The sequence below is a fragment of the Colossoma macropomum genome, unplaced genomic scaffold (assembly GCF_904425465.1).
Source record: "Colossoma macropomum unplaced genomic scaffold, Colossoma_macropomum, whole genome shotgun sequence".
Classification (NCBI taxonomy): domain Eukaryota; kingdom Metazoa; phylum Chordata; class Actinopteri; order Characiformes; family Serrasalmidae; genus Colossoma; species Colossoma macropomum.
The window spans coordinates 22,795,200-22,819,675 of record NW_023494789.1 but is presented as its reverse complement, the minus strand read 5'-3'; the positions used below and the strand labels follow the sequence as shown (position 1 = coordinate 22,819,675).

General features: G+C 42.4%; 1 protein-coding gene across 4 annotated transcripts in view; it reads left to right on the top strand.

Annotated features, from left to right (window-relative positions):
- tnrc6c2 (trinucleotide repeat containing adaptor 6C2) overlaps positions 1-23,654 on the top strand; it is a 65,294-nt gene extending 41,640 nt beyond the window's left edge. For 3 of the 4 annotated variants that reach the window (XM_036570578.1, XM_036570580.1, XM_036570581.1), the window contains 18 exons: positions 750-2,951; positions 5,553-5,759; positions 6,144-6,307; positions 7,270-7,347; positions 7,533-7,590; positions 7,665-7,810; positions 8,280-8,426; positions 9,811-9,954; positions 10,999-11,118; positions 11,520-11,603; positions 12,168-12,417; positions 13,052-13,219; positions 14,300-14,482; positions 16,866-17,015; positions 19,780-19,995; positions 21,411-21,484; positions 21,603-21,742; positions 22,680-23,654. In XM_036570578.1, coding sequence (XP_036426471.1) covers positions 750-2,951; positions 5,553-5,759; positions 6,144-6,307; positions 7,270-7,347; positions 7,533-7,590; positions 7,665-7,810; positions 8,280-8,426; positions 9,811-9,954; positions 10,999-11,118; positions 11,520-11,603; positions 12,168-12,417; positions 13,052-13,219; positions 14,300-14,482; positions 16,866-17,015; positions 19,780-19,995; positions 21,411-21,484; positions 21,603-21,742; positions 22,680-23,040 — 4,892 coding nt within the window. In that variant the 3' untranslated portion in view covers positions 23,041-23,654. The remainder of the gene's footprint in view (positions 1-749; positions 2,952-5,552; positions 5,760-6,143; positions 6,308-7,269; positions 7,348-7,532; positions 7,591-7,664; positions 7,811-8,279; positions 8,427-9,810; positions 9,955-10,998; positions 11,119-11,519; positions 11,604-12,167; positions 12,418-13,051; positions 13,220-14,299; positions 14,483-16,865; positions 17,016-19,779; positions 19,996-21,410; positions 21,485-21,602; positions 21,743-22,679) is intronic. The other variant, XM_036570579.1, reaches the window with a different exon arrangement.
- The last annotated feature ends 822 nt before the right edge of the window (positions 23,655-24,476 follow it).

The window sequence follows — 24,476 nt, the reverse complement described above, 5'->3', positions numbered from 1 at the left end:
ATAACAGCGGGTAGTCCTTTTGTGGCCTGAATATAAATCCTGGACAGTCTTGTGCCTTTTTGGGACGGAGAGCAACATATTCCAAGCTTGAGGGAAGTGCTCTTAGTAGGACTGGTTGAAGGACTGGTTGCATTTGCATTGCAAGATCAATGTCCTCTACCCTCTGTTCACCATCATTTACACGCCATCGATTACCTGCTGCCTCTTGATTGATTATAGCTGGGGAGAAGGTAAAGCGCTCTCTGCTTTGCATTCATGTGCTTGGCTGAAAGAGGGGGAGGTGTGCATGTTTATGAGCCACACAGCAGCCCCTGGTGATCCCCGGTAGTGATGCAGTCGTAGTTTTGTGGGGACCTGGCGGGGCGTGGGAAATGATGGATGAGGGGCTAGTCTTGGTTTCATTCCAATAAATGAACCCCGTTCCACCTCAGCTTCTCTTCAGCATTGCAGCAAGAGGCGATATGGAAAGGGAGACTGATGGTGCTTCTTTTTCACACATTTCTGCTTCCAGAAGATGTGGAATACATGTTTTAACTAATATGACTAGTGCCGTGCTCTACTGAGCATTGCAATATTCTGGAAAACTAAAAACTATGCATGTATGAAAAATACTCACTGTGGGAGGGGAGTCGTAGATTATTGCCAGTCAGATTTCTGGAAGTGTTTTTTCTTTCTACATATTTTTGTGCATACCTCGAATGCCCACATGGTTATGCTAATCATGTTGTTGCTTCTTTTTGTCTTTGCAGTGCTGCCTCATCAGAGTGGTCAGGGAGCCCAGCATGAGAATTCCCACTGGGGTGTCCCAACCACCAACAGCAGCAGCAGCACCTGTTGGGATCGAGTGATTATTGACGAAAAAGACACTGAAGCTTGGCCTTCTATTCAACAAAGCAACAACCAGCAGTCGTTAGAATGTACCTTGGATGCTGACTCGTCAGAGGTTGTCAGTAGTAGCATGAGTATGGCTACAGGAGCTAGCCAACACAGTCACTACCCCATTAGCAAAGCCAGTATTAATCACCCCTCAAGTATGGTCTCCAGTCAGGGTGGACCCAACAGAGGATGGGGCTCTGAGGGTAAGACTGATTTGTCCCTAGGCAGCAGGAGCCAGTCCAGTTGGGGTTCTTCTAATCTAAATTTGAACCCCAATGCTAACCCTGCTGCATGGCCCGTACTTGGACATGAAGCCCCAGGAGTGGGGTCAGGGCCGAGTGGTATGGGTGGCTCAAGTTCAATCCCGTCCACCATGTGTGGCCCAGGAGGTGTTGCGCCAGTTCATGGCACCAATGGAAATGGCAATGTTGGATGTGCCAATGGAAACCTTGTAGGAGACTGTGCTTGGGGGAACCCAGACACCCCAGACCAGCACCAGTCTCCAACAAACATTTTGGAGACTCCTAACCTTAAAACTGATGGACCAAACACTAAAGCAGAGCCAATGAGCCCTGTGAACAGCTGGAGAGGAACCCTAAGTCAGTCTCCCACTGATCAAGCCACTGGAGACGGAACTGCTCTTTGGGGCAACGGAGATGCCAAGGGTGGAGAATCAAAAGACTCAGCCTGGGATTCTGGTGGTGTCTCCTCCTGGGGTCGTGGAGGAGGAAGTTCAGGCTGGGGTGAATGGAACAAGCAGTCAAGCACTGAAGGTACAGGGTGGGATGCCAACAATGGACCTTCTCAGGAGCCAATGAGTTCCTGGGGCACTGATGCTCCAGCCAGTGAAGGTAGCAGAGACAGCAGCGAGGGACACTCGCAAAGAAGAGAAAGGTCCTCTAGTGTGGAGTTTCCACTTCTGCCGAGACAGGACCTAGACCCTCGTGTGCTCTGCAACTCTGGCTGGGGACAAACCCCAGTTTGCCAGCACACGGTGTGGGAAATGGAAGAAAATTCTGACATCAAGGATGATGGTGGCACTGAAGCCTGGAGTTCTTCCTCTAAAGCACCTTCAACTGGATCTGCACCTCCTCCTCCAGGATGTGTCAATCCTAACCTAAATGCACCACCTAGGATGGACTCTGGGAGCAAGAATGCCCCGGAACCTTCTCGAGGTATGTCAACCCCAGGCTGGGGAGGGTCAGTCCCTCCCACCAGTCAGCCCAGTACTGGATGGGGGGACCCACCTGCTAATAAGAAGGTGCCCAATGGATCAGTTGGTAGTTGGGGTGAGCCAATGCCAGATGGCCCCAGCACCAATGGCTCTAGTGGCCAATCATGGGGCTCAGAAGAAAAGTCCCCCAGCTGGGAAGATGGTCCTGCACAAGCCAAATCACAAGGTTGGGGAGATGGTCCCAGTGCTTCTTCAGGCTGGGGAAGTAGTGGAAGTGGAAACGGTGGAGAGTGGGGAGAGCCTTCAGAGAGGAGAAACAATGGCTCTGGTAGCTCCTCTTGGGATGGAGATGGAGGGAACTGGAAGGAGCCTCAGAAGGGATGGAGCAAAGCAGCTCCAGCATCAGCTGGAGGCTGGGGAGACTCCCAACGCCCAAATGGTCATGTGCAGGGTTGGGGTGGCAAACCTCAAGAATCCTCTAGTGGCAGCACTGGAAGCATGGGTTCCTGGGGCGGCCCAAACTCTGTGAAGCAGGGCGGCTCTGGCTGGGGCTCTGCAGGAAGGCAGGATGCAGGAGAGGAGGCTACAGGCTGGGAAGAGCCTTCCCCTTCTTCGATCCGCCGCAAAATGGAGATTGATGATGGAACCTCCACCTGGGGAGATCCCAATGCGTACAGAACATGCGTCAACATGTGGGACAGGAATAATCCTGCTTCCCATCCAGGCAACAGCAACAATGGCAGCAGCAACAACAACCATACAGGGCCTAGTAACAACAATCACCACCCTCACCACAACCAGGGTCCAGCTCAGAACCACTCCAATGGCAACAACAATGGTTCACCAAACCAACCGGGACCTCCACACAACAGGCTGCCCATGGTGAACCCAGGTAAGAGAAGTGAGTTTTTGTTCCTTTGCTCATTTTTTATTTTATAATATTGTAAGACTTTTTATAACTTTGCACATCAGTTGTACAACTCATGTCAGGCTGTGTAGTACATTTGTTCTCTCCCCTGTGTGATGTACATTGTAGTTAACATTAAGACCATCTTTCCTTAAATATTATCTCATGGTATACTTGTAGTGGGCAGTATGGACAACAATTAATGCATACACATATGCATACATAAATCTGTCAGGGGAAAAACCTTGTATCTCCAAAGAGGTAACTTTGGAGAAAGAAAAAACAGTTTTAACTTTGAATGGAACGTTTTCAAAGGCATTTTGGAGCATTTCTATTGGTCTGTTCCTCATGAAATTTTGTTACCATGTAACGGACAAAAATGGAGATACAGGGTTGTACATACATTGTACATCCCTATATGCAAAAGTCAAATTACATGATTTAGCATGATTTTCTAAGTGTAAATAAATCAACACATCCTCTACAGAGAAAACACTTGACACATTTTAATGCACACTTACTAGTTGTTTGCTGGTTTTAATATATTGGGGAAACAAACAACTAAAATGTAAAATGTGGCCTGTTCAAAAGTTATAGCACATTTAATATGCTTTCAAAGTGGTACATTTAGAAATTGTGCTCTAAAATTTAGAGAGGAAAGCCATGTTTACTGTGAATCTGTTTTTGTAGTGGCTTAATTTTCTGTGATGTCACATTTTAACAAGTAAATCTGAAATATTTTTACTAAAACAGTAAAAGCAAAATTGAACAGTATGTAGATAAACCTGTACTATTGCTCTCTAACAACAGCTCCACCAAATGCTTAACATCTGGATACCTACTGATATCTAAGTTGGCTTCTTATTCTTTTTGTTCAAATTTTCTGTTTTCCGCTTTAAACGGAGCAGCATTTACATTCTGGCTCCTGTACAGGCAGCTGAATGTAACTGCTGTACCATTTGACAAGTGCTTATTTGCGGCATAGCGGGATAACAGTTATGACAAAACACATACCTGAGGGTTTACTGCCCTCTGCTAATATATACACTGGGAGTCTGGAAGAGAGTTCTCCTGTGGTATTGTGATCCAAGAGCAGCAACATGGCTTGCAAACACTTGAGCCATCAGGCATACGTAATAAAGTCTGTAAATTTAGTTGAGAATCCACTTTCGTTAATAATGAAGTTGGTCCGTTGAGAGGACGGATCTTGAAAAACCTCCCTAAATATTGAACTCCTCATTAATAAACAGGGCGAATTACGAGGGAGCGGGCAGGCTTACATATTGGAGTAAAAAAGCGCCATCTGCTGGTTGTCACTGTGAGGGATCACTAGCAGAGTGAAGGCATGCGATCTGCTGCCAGCTGGCCTGCGGCCTGCAGTTAAAAAGACATGGCCGCCTTGTGCTTGGCTTGACAGAGTCGGGCCCTCAGGCCCTGCTGTCGGCCCCATGAAAGCTTTTCTATTTCTGTTCTTGGCAGCGCTCAGGCACAATGGCAGACAGAGACGTTTGCTGTCTGAATTTTTCTGTCCTGCTGAGAACAAGCTCTGTGCTCGCCGACATTTCTCAGATACTCTTTTACTCCCCCTCTCCGGATCCATTTGTCACGTTGTCAGATAGCAGGGAAGAGAGAAACCTGTGGTCTTTTCGCAGTTATTTACATTTATTTAGAGTGGGCCAGAGATGCTGAGCCTGGCTTGTCATTTAAAGTGCAGAGGTCAAACCTAATGTGACTTATACTGGAAAAGACACATAAGTGTTGTGTAAATCGAGCCCTGCTGACCCACTTGCATTGACGTTACACGTAAACCTGCTGTTATTCAAACCTGTCATCGCTCCAGTTCCAGCCAGATGTCATTGAATCTACATTGCAGTACAAGAAAAAGTAACACTTTGATGCATTCTAGTGGCGCTGTGTGAATTGGAAAGCAAAACACTGTCTGAAATTGCATAGCTGACCTGAAAACTCATCTGCAGAATATAAGGAGTGCTTGGCTTGGGTCCCTTATGGAAATGAGGCATGGCACTTTTTTAAAAATTATAATCTAACAGTGCCAAGTAATCATCTTTGGTATGCTGACTTTGCATAAAACATTGAAAAGTAGAAAAGATGAGGAAATCCAATCCACAATTTTTAGGATATATTTCCATTATTTAACAGAAAGGAAGGGTAACTGGGCAAACTCACAGTCAGGAGACTTTGACACTTTATTTCGCCAAGTATGAAACACATGCAGAATCTGTCTCGTTTGTGACATCAGATCTTCTCGAGATAATAACATAGTGACTAAGAGAAAAATGAAATGAAAATAGAATAAACAGAACAAAGAACAAGAGCAGAAACTTAAGAGCCAGTTTGAAAAGAGCTAAACAGTTGAAAATGTGAATATGTACATATGTGCAGCGTCTGGGGGAACATATAGTATAATATAATGTAATAACTATTGCATACAGTGTATTACTGTTAGAATGATATGGAAATTAGCAATGACTATTACGACGCTTCCTTTTTATAATTTTGGGACATAAATCCTGCAGATTTCTCCTTTTTTGTAGTATTTTTAACAAGATTTTAAACAAGTTCCTCTGTTTGCAGGCTGGGGCGAGCTGCCCAATGTGCAGACCAAGTCAGAGTCTTCATCCTGGGGGGAGCCTCCCTCCTCCAGCACCACGGTGGATAATGGCACCGCTGCCTGGGGGAAACCGCCCAGAGGATCCGGAGGCTGGGGAGAGAGCTGCCACGAGTCTGCCGGACACTTCGGCAGGGCCAGTGCACCCTCCGGCTCAGGGCCCTGCAAACCAGGTGAGACTGGGTGATGTTTCCATAGCAGCACCTTTTACATTAATCTCTGTTAATGGAACTTAAAACAGAAAGGTTTTCTTGTTGATGTCTATTTTCTTTTTTAGTATTTGGTCATATAGTTGCTGTTGTAATCTTTGAATTGGCAACTTTATAGAGGAATATGTAGAAGGAATATTGTTATTTTGAAAAAGAGAAAACTGAAAAGTGCAATATTTTGTTATTAGAGCGATATTTTCCTGACTGTTTCTGGGTATTTTTCCAAACTCCCTCCATATATTTGAAGGGTTGAACCATAATGACACCTGGTGGTTGGACAGTGCCTCTGCATTATGTTCTCGTGCACTCTGTAAAATCATTTTAAAAATCAATGCTTTTCTTTTCCAGCCCCCAAATCTATGCAAGACAGCTGGGGGTCAGGAGGGGAGGAAATGGGCATGAGCAGCAGCCAATGGGACGCTGAGGACGGCGACATGTGGACCAGTCCCACCTCCCAGGACAGCAGCTCTTCCTGTAGTTCCTGGAACCAGTCCAAGAAGGGTCTACAGAAGGTACCAGAGGCCATCTGTAGCCATTGATTACGTCCTGTCGTGTGACACGATGAGTTTTTTAATGTCAAATTAGGTTAATTAACCCCTTAAACACTACAGATCTGATTAAGGGTCCACATTTTGTTTGCCCCCTCTCATAACTACAGGTAGTTTTATAGCAGATACTAAACAATTCAAAATAGATGTTTAATTCATTGTAGATACTAAATAAGCAGTTAGTAGTGTACACTCTTAAAAAGATGGTTCTTCAGTGGTTCCTTAAAGAACCATCTGCATGCTTAAATGGTTCTTTGCATGGTGAAATGGTTCTTCAAATTGATATTAATTGTATATAGAACCTTTTTGAAAAGGGTTCTATGTAGCACCAAAATGGGTTCTTCTATTGTTACACACTTAAAAAGGATGATTCTTGAGGGGTTCTTTAGTAAAGAAAATGGTTCTGGATAGAACTGTGAACACCCAAAAGAACCTTTTGCATGAATAAAGGTTTCCTTGCATCATGAAAGTGTTCTTCAGATTGATGGAGAATGTGCTGTAGATGGTTCTGTGTAGAACCTTTTTGAAAAGAGTTTTATATAGCACCAAAAAGGGTTCTTCTCTTGTAACCAGCTTGGCATCGTAACAATAGAAGCAGCCTTTCTGGTGCTATATAGAACCCTTTTCAAAAAAACAACACATTCTCCATCCATCTAAAGAACCATTTCACCATGCAAAGAACAATTTTTAAGCATGCACATGGTTCTTCGAGTGTTCATGGCTCTGTGTAGAACCATTGGCGGTACTAAAGAGTATTTACTGAATAATACTAATAAGTCTAAGGATTATTAACTGAATAATAAGCTGTCAGTTAAAAATGATGTTTACAGTGATAGTGTTTTGAACATTTAAGTGAATTTTATGTGATTTCATTTTGCAGTCTCATTGCTTATGCTGGTTTTCTTTTGTCTGTTCATCTGTTCCAGGCGAAAGTGTCCACCAAACAGGATGAAGTCTGGATCATGAATCGACTTATCAAACAGCTCACAGACATGGGCTTCCCTGTAAGCTATTTATATCTGAGCGATAAACAACGCTGTTTACGTCTCTCTCATACCGAGCACAAAATTCCTGTAATCTGCAGCTCTGCGGTGCAGGAGGCCAAGCTGAATAACAGTGCTGGATGATAATATGTATGTGTGGTTGGATACTAATGTGTGTGTGTGTGTGTGTTTCTTGTGTGTTTCAGAGGGACCCTGCAGAGGAGGCACTGAGAAGCAACAACATGAATCTGGACCAGGCTATGAGTGAGTCATTCTCCTTTATGTACACGCATGCATTCTTAGATCCGCAGTGGCTGATTTTTGCCCTCCGTCTCCAGGCGCTCTGCTGGAGAAGAAAAGCGAAGGGGACAAGCGGGGGATGGGAATGGCCGATTACAGCAGCGGCATGAACAAGCCCCTGGTGTGCCGTCCTCCGAGCCTGTCCAAAGACTCCTCACTGGACCGAGCCCCCTTCCTGGACAAGGTACTGGAACGATCTCTTTAGCATTAACGCATTTGCTCAAAATTCCTGCATCATTAACTGGTTAAGATGTAAACAGAGTCATTCAGAGTGGTTTGATGTGAAATGCTCTGTTCTAGAGAAACTTACCGAGTCAGAATTGTTCACAGTAGGGGTGATAGGAACCAGACGTCCACCTCTAAAAGCTCCCTCACAGAAAGTTATTACATATAATGTTTACGAATACACTGACTGATGTCTACGATAGTTTTGAGAAGATTTTGGCCTTAAACTCCATTCATGGTGGAGGGACACATGCAGGGTGTTGTGAGGCAAAATAGTTATTTCAGATTTATCACTATTTTCCCATCATCAACATTCCATATAAACCTCAGAAGACACATGTAGGTTCACTGGTGGTTTTGGATAGTAAATAAAATGGCTATAGTCATACAGTGTCAAAAACCAAAAGGTGGTTTATTATGTTTATAAGGACGGCGGGTTGTCGGACGACACACCATCCTCACCGTTTCTGCCTTCTCCCGGACTCAAGCTCCCGCTGACCAATAGCAGCCTTCCCAGCCACGGACTGGGCGGGGTCTCCCCAGGACTGGCCATGCAAAACTTGAACAACAGACAGGTGAGTGGCCCAAACACAGCATAATAAACAAACCATACAAAAAGCTCCCAAGAGTATTTATTTTAACTGTAATAATCTGTATGTGGGTCCACACTTCAAGTCCTCACTCTTAGAATAACAAAACTTCCAAATAAGTTTTATAGTAGTTACTGGATAAATTATGGTATTTAAGTAATTCGTAATAGTGAATGTCATATTAGATACTGAATAAGAGTACGTACTGAATAATTCATGGTAGTTACGTAATAATATGTAGTAGTTACTGAATACTTCATAATGGATACTGAATAATTCATAGTAGATGCTGAATAATTCATAGTCAATACATAATATACAGTAGTTACTGAGTTATTCATAGTAGATACTGAATAATTCATTGTAGATACTGAATAGTTCATAGTAGATACTGAGTAATTCACAGTAGATACTGAATAATTCATAGTATGTACTGAATGGTTCTTCATAGATACTGAATAGTTCATTGTAGGTGTGGAATAGCTCATAGAAGATACTGAGTAATTCATAGTAGATAATGAATAATTCATAGTAGATGCTAAATAATTCAGAGTATGTACTGAATAATTCATAGTAGCTACTGAATAATTCATAGTAGTTACTGAATAATTCATTGTAGATACTGAATAGTTCATAGTAGATGCTGAAAAGTTCATAGTAGATACTAAATGATTCATAGTAGTTACTGGATAATAAGTCTTACGGTTAATAAATGAATGATAAGCCTGCAGTTTAAGGTTGTTCAGGCTGTTAAGTTAAAGAATAAATTTGTCAGTATTATACAGAAACTTCGGTCGGTATGAATTCCCTCCCTCACTGTGTTGCCAGCTGTGTCGCTAGTATTTCCTCTCATGTCTGGAGTGGTCCATTAATAAGTGTTGAGCGATGTTATTCTGTTCTCTTCACTGGGTCGTCTTTCCTCTCCGCACTGAGTGCCACTCCAACAGGAGTTATTGAAACAGTATCTGGAATGAGCTGGCGTTCCTGCACAGTGACAGTGGCCTTTTGTGTGTCTATTTTTGCCTTTTTAAATTCAATATTAGCTCCTGAAACATAAAAAATGTAGAGTGATGACCTTAAATGAGCATATTTTCCATTCAGCTACTGAAATATTTTTCTCATAAAAAATGAAGCTCGTATTGAAATGGAACTTTTGTTTGAATAATCATGTGAATTCTTTCTGAGCAGCATGAAGTCGGTTACATATATCTGATCTCTTCAGCTGGTTTTTCACTCTCATAACTGTGGAACTTGCATATCAGTTTCATAGTAGAGACTAAATAACAATATTGCAGTTTAAAAACATTTTAACTTTAGGCTGTAAATTGCATTTTGCTGTATTTAGTAATTGTGTATTTTTCTCTTTCAGATGAATGGAATGTTTGGCAGTAACGGAGCAGCACAAGCTCGGGCTCTGCAGCAGCAGGCTCCGCCCCCTCAGCCGTCAGTGCCGCCTCTTAGCTCCGCCCAGCCTAATCTACGCGCTCAAGTGCCTCAGTTTCTCTCCCCTCAGGTGTGTACTTACTCCCTACCCCAAACATTCTGTACCCCGATATTTTATCGCAAGCATTCTGTCCCCAATATTTTACTCCAAACATACTCTACCGCAATATTTTACTCCAAACATACTCTACCCCAATATTTTACTCCAAACATACTCTACCCCAATATTTTACCCCAAACATACTCTACCCCAATATTTTAACCCAAACATACTCTACCCCAATATTTTACTCCAAACATACTCTACCCCAATATTTTACTCCAAACATACTCTACCCCAATATTTTACCCTAAACATACCCTACCCCTGTATTTTACCCCAAACGTACTGTACCCTAATATTTTATTCCAAACATACTCTACCCCAGTATTTTACCCCAAACATATTCTACCCCATATTGTACCCAAACACACTCTACCCCAGTGTTTTACCCCAAACGTACTGTACCCCAATACTTTACCCCAAACATGCTCTACCCCAATATTTGACCCCAAACATCCTTTACCCCGTATTGTACCCAGGAATATTCTACCCCAATATTTTACTCCAAACATACTGTTCCCCAACTTTTTACCCCAAACTTTCGGCACCTCCAACATTTTTACCCCAATATTTTACACTATATTGTACCTCCAACAGTTTACCCCAAACATACTATACCCCAATAGGTTCCCCCACCATTTTACTCCAAACCTAAACAAGCCCCAGCATTTTACCCAAATATTTAATTGCAAACGTAATGTACCCAAACATTTTTCCCCAGATATCCTATATACTGATATTCTACCCCCACATACTTTTGGCCAGTTTTGATCCCCAACATTTTATTCTAGATGTACTGTACCCTTGGCGACCCAGATAGATAAGTGGTTTAGAAAATGTGTGCGTGTGTGTGTATATACTGTACCCTGACATTTTATCTCAACATTTTTCCTAGTACATACTGTACCAACAATTTACCCCAAACACACATTTTTCCATGGGACTTCACACAGAACATGTGTTGCATTTTGAGAATTTTTTTTTGAACAAATTTGCTTTTTCTTTTTTTAGGTTCAAGCACAGCTCTTGCAGTTTGCAGCAAAAAACATTGGTCTGAACCCTGCACTTTTAACCTCACCAATAAATCCTCAACAAATGACCCTGCTGTACCAGCTCCAACAGCTACAGATGGTAAGAGAGGAAGGAATGGCGGGAGGAATGGCGGGAGGACAGGAGGGAGGAATGGAGGAGGGCTGGTGTGATGAATGGTGGGAGGAATGGAGAGGGGAATGGTAGAAGGAATGGAGGGAGAAATGGCAAGATCAAAGGAGGGGGGAATAGAGGGATGAATTGCAGGAGGAATAGAGGGATCAAGGCTGTAGTCCTGTTGCTTCTGTACCTCAGGTTTTTATGAAAACTGGTGTTTGTTAACTTACTGTAGTGAGGCTATGAAAGAGACTGCATTCCACCTCTCATTCTTTGTCTTACCCTCAATCTGTCATTTCCTCTTCTTTCTTCTCTTTCTCACTTTCTTGCTCTCTCTCTCTTTCTCTCTCTCTCTCTCTCTCTCACACTCTCTCTCTCTCTCTCAGGCGTACCAGCGTTTGCAGATTCAGCAGCAGATGATGCAGGCTCAGCGAAATGTGTCTGGTCCCATCAGACAACAGGAGCAGCAAGTGAGAAACACTCTAAATCTGATTTTCTCTGTTCTGAATTTCTTCGCTGCTCTGGAGTGTCTTTCTAGCTCAGCTCAATTCAATTCAATTTAACACAGCTTAACTGGCAGAACTGTATCACATGCAATGTTACCAAAACACAGCACTATATCTGAACATACTGAGGAGGAGTAACAGCAGCAGTGATGAGCAGGAACTAGTTAAAGTTACTGAAGTAAAGTGTTAAAGGATTTATATCTTAAAATTATACGTTTACTTTTAGTCAAATATATTCATAAAAAAAACTTTCTTTCTTTTTGGGTTTAATTTCTTCCTCTTGTGTTGGTTCAGCTCCAGCTCTGCTTTACTGATTACATCTCTCACTGGAGCTTCAGCATTTTATTTTAGACAAGGAGATTAAAGCCGTACAAGCCTCAGTGTCTACACTGAGTAAAATTACAGTAAATTACTGGCTACTAGTTGCATCACTTTAGTTTGTGAAAATATTACTGGTAGTAATATTTTTAAAGCAGTTTAATAATTATCATCGTAATATTAACACCAATACCTCTCTCTCCCTCTCAGGTTGCACGCACAATCAATAACATGCAGCAGCAGATCCAGCAGCACCAGAGGCAGCTGGCGCAGGCCCTGCTGATGAAGCAGCAGCAGCAGGCGCCCCCCGCCCCGTCCCATGGCGGCCTGCACCCTGGCCTCGCCAAACCAAACCTGGATGTCTTCCCAGGAAACCCTCAGGCTCCAGGCCTGTCCATCTCCGACCTGCAGACCAAAGAGCCACAGAGTTCTCCCAGCTCCTTCAACCCGTACCCTCTGTGTAAGACGCATAACCTTATACACTCTTAAAGATGGTTCTTCAAGGGTTCTTTAGTAAGAACAGTGGTTCTTCATAGAAACATTTGCATGCTTAAATGGTTTCTTGCATGGTGAAATGGTTCTTCAGAGAACCTTTCTCTTTCAAAGAATTTTTGAAAAGGGTTCTGTGTACCACCAAAAAGGGTTTTTCTATTGTATACGAGCTTGACATCGTAACAATAGCAGGTGTTATATAGAGAAGTTTTTAGAAACAATACATTCTCCATCAACTTAAGAACCATTTCGCCATGCAAAGAACCATCTAAGCATGCAAATGGTTCCTTGAGTGTTCATGGTTCTATATAGAACCATTGTCAAAGACTTTTTAATTGATCTCTTATATAAAATACTATTGTAATTCGTTTTACTTCAATTTATTTTTTGTTCATGTTTCTGCTTTTATTTCTCAAAGCTGCTTTGTGTATGAAAAGTGGTTTATAAGTAATAATATTTATAATAATAATAATAGTTATTATTTTTATTATTAAGGCCCGCTTTATTGAACATGGATTAGTCTTGCACTAATCATTTTTGTATCTGGGCAATGCTTGATTCCAGACTCACTGACATCCTCTGTATCTCTCTCTCTCTCTCAGCTGGTTTGAATGGTAACGTGGGAGTGGGCTGTATGGATGTTGGTGGTCTGGCGCTGAAGGACACTCCGCCGCAGCCTCAGTCCCGTCTGTCACAGTGGACTCACGCTAGCAGCATGGACTCCCTTACCACCTCCACACCTCACATGGAGACCAGCCTCAGCAAGCATGGTACGTCAATCTCCACCACACAGTAACAACATAGGAACTATTACTGTGATAATTCCTAGAGTTAGACGGTAATTTAATTTTTACATTTAATTTATTTTATTTCATTGATCTTCCCAGCTCAGCGCTGCACGCATGAGCCTGGTCATTCTGTTTTTTCACCAAATTGGTACTTTAGTTTCTTCAAAGAGAAGCACATCAGTTCTGGGACCTGAGTGTAAAACGCTCATGTTAAAAAAAATCCATTTAAAAAGTGTGAAATGGATTTTTACACATTGCTCTGTTACTGATTTCAGAGCTGCTTTTCATCTCACATGCTTATTTGTGAAGCTTCTAATTTTCCAGCAGACGCTTTGTAGATCTTCCACAGAGTTTAAAAAGTTGTTTCTTCAAGGATTCCTTAGTAAATTAAATGGTTCTATATGGAACAATGAACATTTAAAGAACCCTTTGCATGAATAAAGGGTTCTTTGCATCGTGAAAGTGTTCTTCAGAAGTGTATATGGTTCTGTATAGCTTGACAACGTAACAACAGAAGAACCCTTTCTGGTGCTATACACAAGACATTTTACATCAGTCTAAAGAGCCATTTCACAATGCAAAGAACCCTTTAATCATGCAAAGGGTTCGTTGAGTGCTCATGGTTCTAAATAGAACCATTGTCTTTACTGAAGAACTCTTGAAGAACCGTCTTTTTTACAAGTGCAGGGTTTTTTTTTACTCAGTTTAGTTTAGAGTCCTGATGAGCTCTGTAGGATTTTTATTCAGTGCTGTCAGGTGTATAAATTCCACAAAACAAAAGTAGAGAAATGTGACGAATTAAAGAGCTGATTTATTGTTGTTGTTGTTTCATAAATTCCTCTGATTAAGTGTGGTCACCTGGATTTTCCCTCCTACCAATTACAATGATCTTAATAAACAATTATTACCTAGAAACATAAGTTTCTTTCTGGAAGTGATTTAAATGGTTGCAATTATTGTTTGTTTCTGTGCAGTGCTGGACCCAGACATCATGGTCAAACTCTCTCTTACCTAACATTCCTTCTTTGCTGAAGGCAGTAAATGTTTCCATTTCTGTCTCAGGTCCTGCAGTCTCCACCCATGTGGCCGACAGTAAGCCGGCGATGGAAGACTCTTTCAGCCCTTATAACCTCCTGTCCACCTCACAGTCTCCCAGCAGCCCCATGGTGGCGCCAGAGAGCTGGACACAGGGCAAGAGCCCTAACGAGAAAATGTCAAATGGGACGAACATCAGCTGGCCTCCAGGTGATTCACTTTCTGGGAAAATATTTACAGAATATTTACTGTAGTGGTGTTATTACATACTTAAGTCAGTAGTCAGTAAACACACTTACACTGTAATAGGCATGAACAGGCTTTAAGGGTAAAAGTCATCATATTAAATGTATACTTTAAAAATAAAATGATCAAAGAATTAAAACAATGAACAAGGAAAAAAAATCTAAAAATAATTGGTTAAAACAAGATATACTTAAATTTAAATGCTGATAAAACAATTTTTAAACAACAATACAAATATAAAATAGATTTGTCTGTATGTATGTCTTAGGTGCAAATTTTTAATGACTTTTTGAAACAAAAATGTTCTATTTAGAACCATGAACCCTTTTGCTTGCATTGTGAAGTTGTTCTTCAGAATGATGGAGAATGTGCTATAGATGGTTCTATATACAACCTTGAAAATGCTAAAAGCTGCCAGTTTTGATATCTGAAAACATGTCCATTAGAGGCGGAGTTAAGATGTTATGGCAGGGGATGTCCATACTTTTGTGGCTTGAGATCTACTTTTTCCAGTGGACAGGTCATTGTGATCTAACTTAAAAAAACCACAAAAAAAAAAGCTGGACTCATCCTTTTTTAAAAGCTTTGAACCTTTTAATGCACTTTATTGGCCTATATTGATGTTAAGCGTTGCAGGGCAAACGACTGAATATCACACTAACCTAATTGTCAGCCAGGATTGTGTTACATTAGTCTGGACTAGGGGTGCAGGGAAAAAAACGATTCTTAGATGCATCGCGATTCGGACGTGGACGATTCTGAATCGATTCACAAATGTCAAAAATCGATTTTCGAAATATTTTATTTATAATGTAATGTTGACGGAACGCAAAGGGCGGAACTTGGAAGTGGGGAAGTGCGGCGCCCGGACAGTCTGTGGCGGCACATTACAAAAACACCACTGGACGAGCAAGAAATCTGACCGGCTCCCTCTGCATTAAAAGCCAGGTTAGGTCAGGACTCTCAACCCAAATGTTAAGAAGAGACATTTTGACCTTTCAACAAAAATCAGACCACCTTGGGAGCCACAACATTTAATGTCCAGTATGTCTCAGTATGTGATAATGTCCTAGTATAGATTAAACAATATAAACGAAAACGCAGATTTACTTCGCTCTGCTTTAAGCTTTAGCTGAGCTATAGCCGCTTTCCTCCCATCTCCGCCAAAAAACTTTTCCTCAAAAGTTGAATAGTTTCGGCTGTTTTACGAGGCTGAATTCGCTTCTCATTCGCCAGCTTCTTGCTGAACTTTTCCCGTTCCACCTTAAATTCTGACTGAGGCGCCGAAGGTAAATGCGGCACCATTTAAGGTGGAACGGGGAAATTAGAAAGAGAAGCGACTTCATCTTCGCAACTTTTTAGTCTCTCGTTGCAGATTTAACATATCTGGAAACCAACTACGTTGCTTATAAATGCGAATAAGTCCATTCGTCTCCCAGTGTTCGTCTGTCTTTCTCTTTACCTTTCTCGTTCGCTACTAACCTCGTTGCTAGGTGACCTGCAGTCTGCACGCCAATTCTCAGTCGTTGAGAAACAGGGCTTTCGCGCTATGTTGCTCACGCCCCGTCTCAAAGATATTTTACTGACACGGCGACCCCCCCCACTCACGAGACCAAAACCAAAGTTATAAAATCACTAAAGAAAATGGGCAGGACGGCTATAATGTGCTGCGTGGTCATCCATTACCACTGGATCTAATTTCACCGTAACAGCGCATTTTATCACAGATGAGTGGCAGCAGCGTCTCCAAACAAGAGCAGTGAATGAGAGCCTTCTAGTTCACTGGCCACATCAGTTCCATTTGTTTCATTAATAAAAGATATTGGACGTAAATGCATTATAGATCATTACAAATACTTAGCTATAAGAGTGCCAAGTCCTCAGACAGTAAGAAAATAGAAATCATGTATAGAAAAAAAATCGTTTTATAATTGCATCGCAGCCCTCTGAATCGTAATCCAATCGAATCGTGAGGTGCCTAGAGATTCCCACCCCTAGTCTGGACCAATATTTTTCTTCCTGAGTTCACTTTTAGCTGGCAATTTGTTGTTGTAATTTCTTAGTATGGTTCAAAAATGCAGTAAATTAAAGAGACAGTGGCTGCATTTTGTGTCAGTCATACTGACCTGCCTGCCGCCAAAACTGTAAGAAAGTGTTGAAATGATACAGGTGATAGCCTGTTTGAATGAGGCATGATCCACCAACGTGTGCTGTGCGATCGTCTGGTTGATCTTGATCAACGTATTGGGCACCCCTGTGTCATGGGCTAAAACTATTCTAAAATCATTTATTTATTTATTTATTTGGGTTATATTATATCTCAACACTTTCTGTGGTTATTCTTCAGAGTTTTGTCCAGGAGTTCCTTGGAAAGGCCTGCAGAACATCGATCCCGAGGCTGACCCCAACATGACCCCAGGAAGTGTTTCTGGAGGCCCCACCATCAACACCAACATTCAGGATGTGAACCGCTACCTGCTGCGGGACAGGAGTGGAGGTGAGAGAGACCGTAACGATTCAGCACTGCTGACAAAAACACCAAAGTCCAGCCTTCAAACCTGCTGCTGATCCTGCTGTGCTCTTCACCACTTTTACTCATTACACAGCATAAGATGTGCTTTATGTGGTTTTCCCAGTTAGACACATCTAGACACAGCTTTCTTAATATTCAGTATCTGCTAATACAGAGTTAGATTTTTCATAAATCAGTGTTTTAATTTCTTAACGAGTCAAAACCCTGACACTGACACTGCACATGTTCCACTTAAAAATAAGTTTAACTTTTACACCACTTTGTTAACTGCTAAAAAATGTGCCTCACTGCAAGCTGTGGATAATGTTTAGGTAAAATAGCCTCAACAAAGAATCAACCGTAATATAGCTGATGTTGAAGCATTAAAATATGACACTGGTCTTTCAGATCAGGATATTCCAGACTAACTCTTATTTTACATGCTTTAATCATTCACTATTTTTTTTCCCCACTATCATGCTGTGGCATACGCCCTCCCCCCGGGCCCCGACGATGAAGGCCTTCCTGCCGGCTCTCGCGGCCGTCATCGTCGGGGCCTGGGGGGCGGGTGTATGCCACACATGCATTACTCATCCTTTTGTTCTTAACATAGTTTAAACTTTATTTTTGTACCACATAATCATAGTATTAGCTGTGATCATTACTTCTTGTTTGGATTTTCTTGCATTATTTTGCTCCTCCTGGATGTAAACGCTCCACAGCCTGGTCCCCCACTGTGTCTCAGAATGGGGGGCAGATGTCCATAAGTGAGTGGCCTGGGGCCGCCTGCTCTGGCTCTTTCAGCCTGCCGGTAAACGATCAGGAAGAGGAGGGGAGCACAGGTACTGCCCCAGCTCACCTGCCCCAGCTTATCTGCCCCAGCCCGTCTGCTCCAGCCCACCTGCCCCTCACCTGGCTGTCCCTTCCCCTCAAACCCACACCAACTGAAAGCATCTTACAGCTGCAGGAATCCACTTTAAAAGGGACCTATTATGCTCATAATTGTATATTTGGGGTCTAGAATAGATTTACAGCTTTACTGTTCCAAAAACACATTATTTTCCTCATACTGCATATCTCTATTCACTCTCTGTCTGTAACGCTCTGTTCGATCTTCTGTGTCTTTAAGCCCTGCCTCCTGGTGAGCCCAGTGTGCTCTGACTGGTCAGAAAGCGGTAGCAGCATCCTGCTACAAGTTCTGACTCTACAAGCACCCAATAAGAACTGTGATACAAGATTGCGTCATCTTATAACAAAGGAATAGGGCTGGAATTCCACCGAGGCGTTTCAGGCAGCAGAGTAAAGTGGTTTCTGTGGGAGAGAGTTTCTCCCTCTGGAGTCAACTTTGAGCTTTGTGACTTTGCAGACAGTTTAAATGCACAAAAAGATACCTAACACACTAAAGGAAAGAGAAAAACTGGAAAAGCATACTAGGTCCCCTTTAACTTGAACTAAAATAAGTTAAAGCAGTAGTTCTGTGAAAAGTCAAGTTGACCAATTTCCCCCGTATGTCCAAATGTGCTTGATTAGCCGAGATGGTAAATAGTAGTGGCAGCTATTAAAGTACTAAAAGCTTTTCCTCTGTGCTTTTGCCAGTGTTTGTACTTAATAGTATGCTGCAGTGTCAGAAAACAAATCGCTGCTGTTGGAACTGAACCTCTTATCCCCAAAATGATAACTTTACAGGAGAAAAAAAAACCTACTTTACTTTCAATGTAAGTCAATGGAACCAGACATTTTTCCAAGTCATTTTGGGCCATTTCTTTTGCTTCATTTATCATGAAATTTACAGTTATTATAAAGAACAATAGGCATTTTCTAATTATGAAAAGAAACTTAAAACAAGTTGTTCCAACAGCAGGGAAATAAGTCTATTAGAGATTACTTAAAAACTCCACATGGTTGGTGATGATTTTAGGTGTGCAGTTTAACGCCATGCTTCAGACACTAAGCTAATCGACTACACTTCGACAAAGGGGAAAATTGTGATTTTGGTAGATTTTTCTCCAAATTATTGCTGTAGTTTGGCTGGGTGTTGCGTTAGTGGTTTGGAGCTTTTCTTATGACTGACTTTGTGTGAAACCACCTAAAAACGGCGCTTTCCTGCAGTTTTTATTGCAATATATGTATTATGTACTGTGCAGTACAGATTGTGTCTGTGCCCCGAAAAACCTCCTATTCGCTTCCAGATTTGTTCCTCCTCCCCCAGTTTGGTTTGTTTTTATCAGCGTTCTGAGAATCTTGCTCTTCTGATTAGTTAGTTAAACTCTTAAAAGATGGTTTGTTAGGAAAGATAGTGGTTCTGTGTAGAACCGTGAACACTCAAAGAACCATTTGCATGCTTTATTGGTTCTTTGCATGGTGATATTGTTCCTCAAATTGATGGAGAATGTGTTATACATAGTTTTATGTAGAACCTTTTTGAAATGGGTTTTATATAGTACCTAAAAGTGTTCTTCTACTGTATACAAGCTTGACATCGTAACAATAGCGGTACCATTTGGTGCTATATAGAACCATTTTCAAAAGCAACACAATCTCCATCAATCTGAAGAGCCATTTTACCATGCAGAGAACCATTTAAGCATGCAAATGGTTCTTTGGGTGTTCATGGTTCTATATAGAACCATTGTCTTTACTAGAGTGCAAGTTAGATGGGTTATTAGTTAGACACAATGTTAATGAGCTCTTCTTTTTTAGTGTCTTAAAGTCTGATTCTGAATCTTTTCTGTCCTTCTGTCTCGTCCAGGTAAGCTTTTGGACATGAAGTCCACCTGGTCGGCAGGTCCTATTTCACACACGCAGGCCTCGATGTCCCATGACCTTTGGAAGGTTGCTCCAGGAGGTCGGACCTCCACGGCCCCGTCTCGCCCCCCTCCGGGCCTCACCAATACCAAGCCCTCTCAGAGCTGGACATCTGGGTCACTGGGTCTCAGCCAGGGCTGGAGCAGCTCCTACTCCTCAGGTTCCTCCTCTACTCTCTTTTCTAGGCTCATCTCTTCTCTGTTCTTTCTTTTGAAACATCATTTTATTTGGACACTCATCCGCAAAGTCAGTAAAACAAAACTGACATCTTTAAAATGCAACGTTTAAACACACTTTAGTTTCTCCCTGTTGTAACTGCATGACTTGCATATTGATGAATAACTACAGAATAATTCAGAGTATGTATTGAAAAATATACAGTAGATACTTGCCCTGATACTTAATGCATATTAGTTACTCGACTGTTCGACTTTACTGCTCAGCTCATGCTGTTATGACACTAACAACATGGATGCCTCAGAGAAGACAGCAGGTGAGGAGCCTGATGATATCAGGGTATGTATCTCTGGATTCCTGAAGGCCAGCAATGCGATCCAGAGCTCTACTGACCTGTGGGGTTTGGCTTCTCCGCCGATCTACAGAGCTTCAAAGATCAGATACTTCCCGAAGACCACAACAAAAAAGTCACATGTGGTTGAAGAGGGGGCGTAACGCCCTATGATCCTGTAAAGTCAGTTACTCTTATTTTCGACCAAGTTACGGTGTCCTAAATTTCTCACTTCAGACCTCTGCCATGGGCGAGCATCTTGGTAAAGCTGCCTAGGGTTCATCTATGTCTGATACAAATTTGCGAGATTCCATTGTCTGTATCTCCGGTTCCCTGAAGGTTAACAATGAGGTCCAGGGCTTGCTGGAAAGGGCACATTACGCTTTACTGACCAGCGGAGTTGGGATTCTTTTTCTTTCAAATTTTCTCCCCAATTTTGTCATATCGAATTCCACCCACTAGTTAGAACTCCGCCAGTCACGTGATACCACCAGCTCTAGGAGGGCGAAGGCAAACTCAGGCTACCTCCGAGACCTGTGAAACTCCACTGCATCTTTTCGAACTGCCGCTCACGCGACGTCATTGGGCAGCTGAACGCGCTCGGAGGAGAACACTAACTGCCAGATCTGTTACGTCAGCTGACAGACGTCTGCACTGTCTAGCATCGTGCTGGGTGATGGGGGGGGGAGACGGGGGCCATCATACCCACCCAGAAAGAGTGAGGAGAACAGTGCTCTCTTGGACTCCCGGCCACGGACAGCTGTAGCATCACCAGGGATCCAACTTGCAATCTCCTGATGAGAGGGCCGACGCCACCCGGGAGCCCCAGAATGTGGATTTTTAAAGTCAGATTTTTAAATTCGCGTGTTGCAAAGCAATCCTTCTCCTGTGGTTTTATTCATGACATCATCAGCAATTGGTTGATGTTGACTCGACTTTCATTACATAACTGTCAACTTAAAAAAATCTGAAGTTGTGCAGCTTCTAGTAGATACTGAATAATGCATAGTAGATTCTTCTACTGTGGCTGTAGTTGTAACTTCTTTCTCCCCCTTTCTCAATCTCAGAGGGAACTGCCTGGAGCTCAGACAGCTCCACCAGGACCAGCAGCTGGCTTGTTTTGCGGAACTTGACTCCTCAGGTACGTGCACTCTGCTGATCACAAAGCATTTTCAGTTCAGATCATAATTAGATTGAGAAATTATCGGAGGTGCAGTTGCCCATGATGTGCCTCTAAAAAATATGTGTGTGTGTTGCAGATTGACGGTTCCACTCTGAGGACGCTGTGCATGCAGCACGGTCCTCTCATCACGTTCCACCTCAGCCTGCCGCAGGGTAACGCGCTGGTGCGCTACAGCTCCAAAGAGGAGGCAGCCAAGGCCCAGAAGTCCCTGCACATGTGAGCTGCTCTTTAGTGGACATTTGCTAATTTACACAGATGCTTCTTTTGCAGTTTACACTCTAGACCCTGCACTTCACCCACAGGTCCAGAGTTTAGTTTCAGCCTGTCTTCTGTAGAGTTTATTTTACTTATTGTATACATCTGGCTTTGTTTATTCTGTTCCTCAGCTCTGAAAATATACTGTTTAAAAGTAAACTCTGTCGAAGGATACATCTCCAGTGGCTGGGTTGGACCCCCTTGGTCAACGCTGTGCTGTCCAGTGTAAAAACATGACTCAGCTGGGCACTCTAAGCCCTGGTGATTGTAGTTGTAAAGCTGTTGTCATTATCATTTTGTGCTGTAACCACATGTGAGGGGTTAGATTACTCTAAGTAACTCAGTGAAAAGGCTATGAGTAATTTTAAGGTCACAGTGAGTTGGTTATCAACAAGTTCATGTGGTCATTCTGACAGATTGTATTTCTCCACACTCTTAAAGATAGTTCTTCAAAGGTTCTTTAGTAAAGGGAATGGTTCTAATTAGAAGCATGAGTTCTATATAGAACACTTTGCACGCTTAAATTGTTCTCCACATGGTGAAATTGTTCTTCAGATTGATAGAGAATGTGCAGTTCGTGTTGTGTTGTTTTGTCAAACTTGTAACAATGGCAGAATCCTTTTTGCTGCTATATAGAACCATATACAACACATTCTCCATCAATGTAAAGAGGGATTTCACCATGCAAAGAACCATTTAAGCATACAGAGAGTTCTATATAGAGCCCATGGTTCTAAACTTTGGTTCCGACTTTGGCTTCCAGTGATTATGAAAACAACATGATAGAAAACACAACGCGGCACAATAATCGTAATAAACGTATTTGAACAGCCCTACAATTCAATTCTGAGTTTCTTGTGAGTGTAATTTTATCTAAAAGACTCTCTCTCCTGTCCAGGTGTGTTCTGGGTAACACCACCATCCTGGCAGAGTTCGCTGGAGAGGAGGAAGTGACCCGTTTCTTCGCCCAGGGTCAGGCCCACCCACCCAACAGCAGCTGGCAAGGCAGCGCCGCCCCTGGGTCCAACCAGCAGCGCATGGGAAACCACTGGGGCAGCGCAGGCTCAGCGGGCACCAAGACGGGCACCAGCTCGGGCAGCGGAGGTAGTGGAAATGGGGGAGACCTGCTGTGGGGCGGCGTTCAACAATACTCCAGTTTATGGGGTCCTGCTAACGGCGAGGAGACCAGGGTTATGGGGAGCCCGATCCCAATCAATACACTGCTGCCTGGAGACCTGCTGAGCGGAGAGAACATGTAAGAGCTGATGGTCCAGCGCCAAAAACGAGAAACAGGAAAAAGGATTTAAAAAACAAACAAAATAAAAACAAAACAGTAGACAATGGGAAAAAAAACAAACAAAAAAAAGACAAACAAATAAGCAAATCAGTGTGATGATAATCACTTTCTTTCTACAGAGCTGAAAAAAAAGGTTTCGGGGTAAGACTGGAACGCTTACCTCTACCTCTGCTGATCAGTTTATCAGTGCATCTTTTGGAAACTGGAGATGTTCAGAGCGTCAAAGCATCTTTTATTGTTTGTAGACTTTCAAAAAAGCAAGAATCAACAGAAACGGAAGCCTTTGTTGTTTTTATAGTTTGTTTTACTTTTCCCAAAAAAAGTTCTTTTTTTTTGGTTCAGGAGAAGCAGAGGAAAGGCAGCCATTTTTAAAACCAAGCCCAGAAACAGAAAAACCTCACGGCCCTGCAGCCTTCCTGACCGAGACGCTGGGGAAAAGCTCCTGCTACCTTCTTACGCATTTCAACGTTCAGTGTGTGGTTTCTTCAGAACTTATCTTAGCCTTAAGTGCTCGCGCTCTTTTCTCTCTCGCTCTCTCTGTCTAGGTCATTCTTGAGCATTATTATTATTATTATTTTAGTTACAAAAGCCAACTAAAGAAATTTAACTTGCACACTTCTGTTTCTGAGCCAGCGATTGGACCAGAGCAAGCGAGTAAAAAAAAAACAAAAAAAAACGTCACCTAGCAGTACATGGCCTGTCTGCTAGACCAATCAGCCGTGAGCTTATGCATTTTCTTCAGTAGTTACAGTTAAGGGAGGTACACTGACTCTTGTTTTACGTCGTCTATGATCCAGGCTGTCTGTCTGTGTGTGTTTAATGTTGAAAAATAAGCTGAACATTGTGCGTATGAGTGTTATGCCTACAAGAACTTGACCAAGCATCTGTTTGTGAACTCACAAGCCACTGTCTAAAAGACCCTCGATGGAAATATTTCCATACCAACTGGATTTCAATGCTGAATCAATCAGAACTTACTCATTTTAATCCTATCTTTACATATTTCTGGAGAAAGATAAAGACGAAAAGACAAAAAAAAAAGTGATGCATCGTGCAATATAAGCATCTGCCGCTATCTTCCATCCACACTGAAGCAAACCGAAGCTCTTTTTTTCCAGATTTTTTTTTTTTTTTTAAACTGAACTGTATTAGTCGCGTTGGAGACTTTTCAAGCTACAAAGACGTTACTTATGGACTTCTTCACCTACCTGGTCTCAGAGGCTGTGTTCTCGGACTGACTCGCTTTGAGGTTCTGGTTCCAGATGCGAGGGGAACACACAGAGATTCGGGATTCAGGCACAACACCAAAATAAAAGGGTTTCTCCTCTTTTAATGCAGTAAAAAAGGGATCCTTGCGTCTGGTACAAAAAAAAAACTTTTTCTAATATTTCAAGGGGG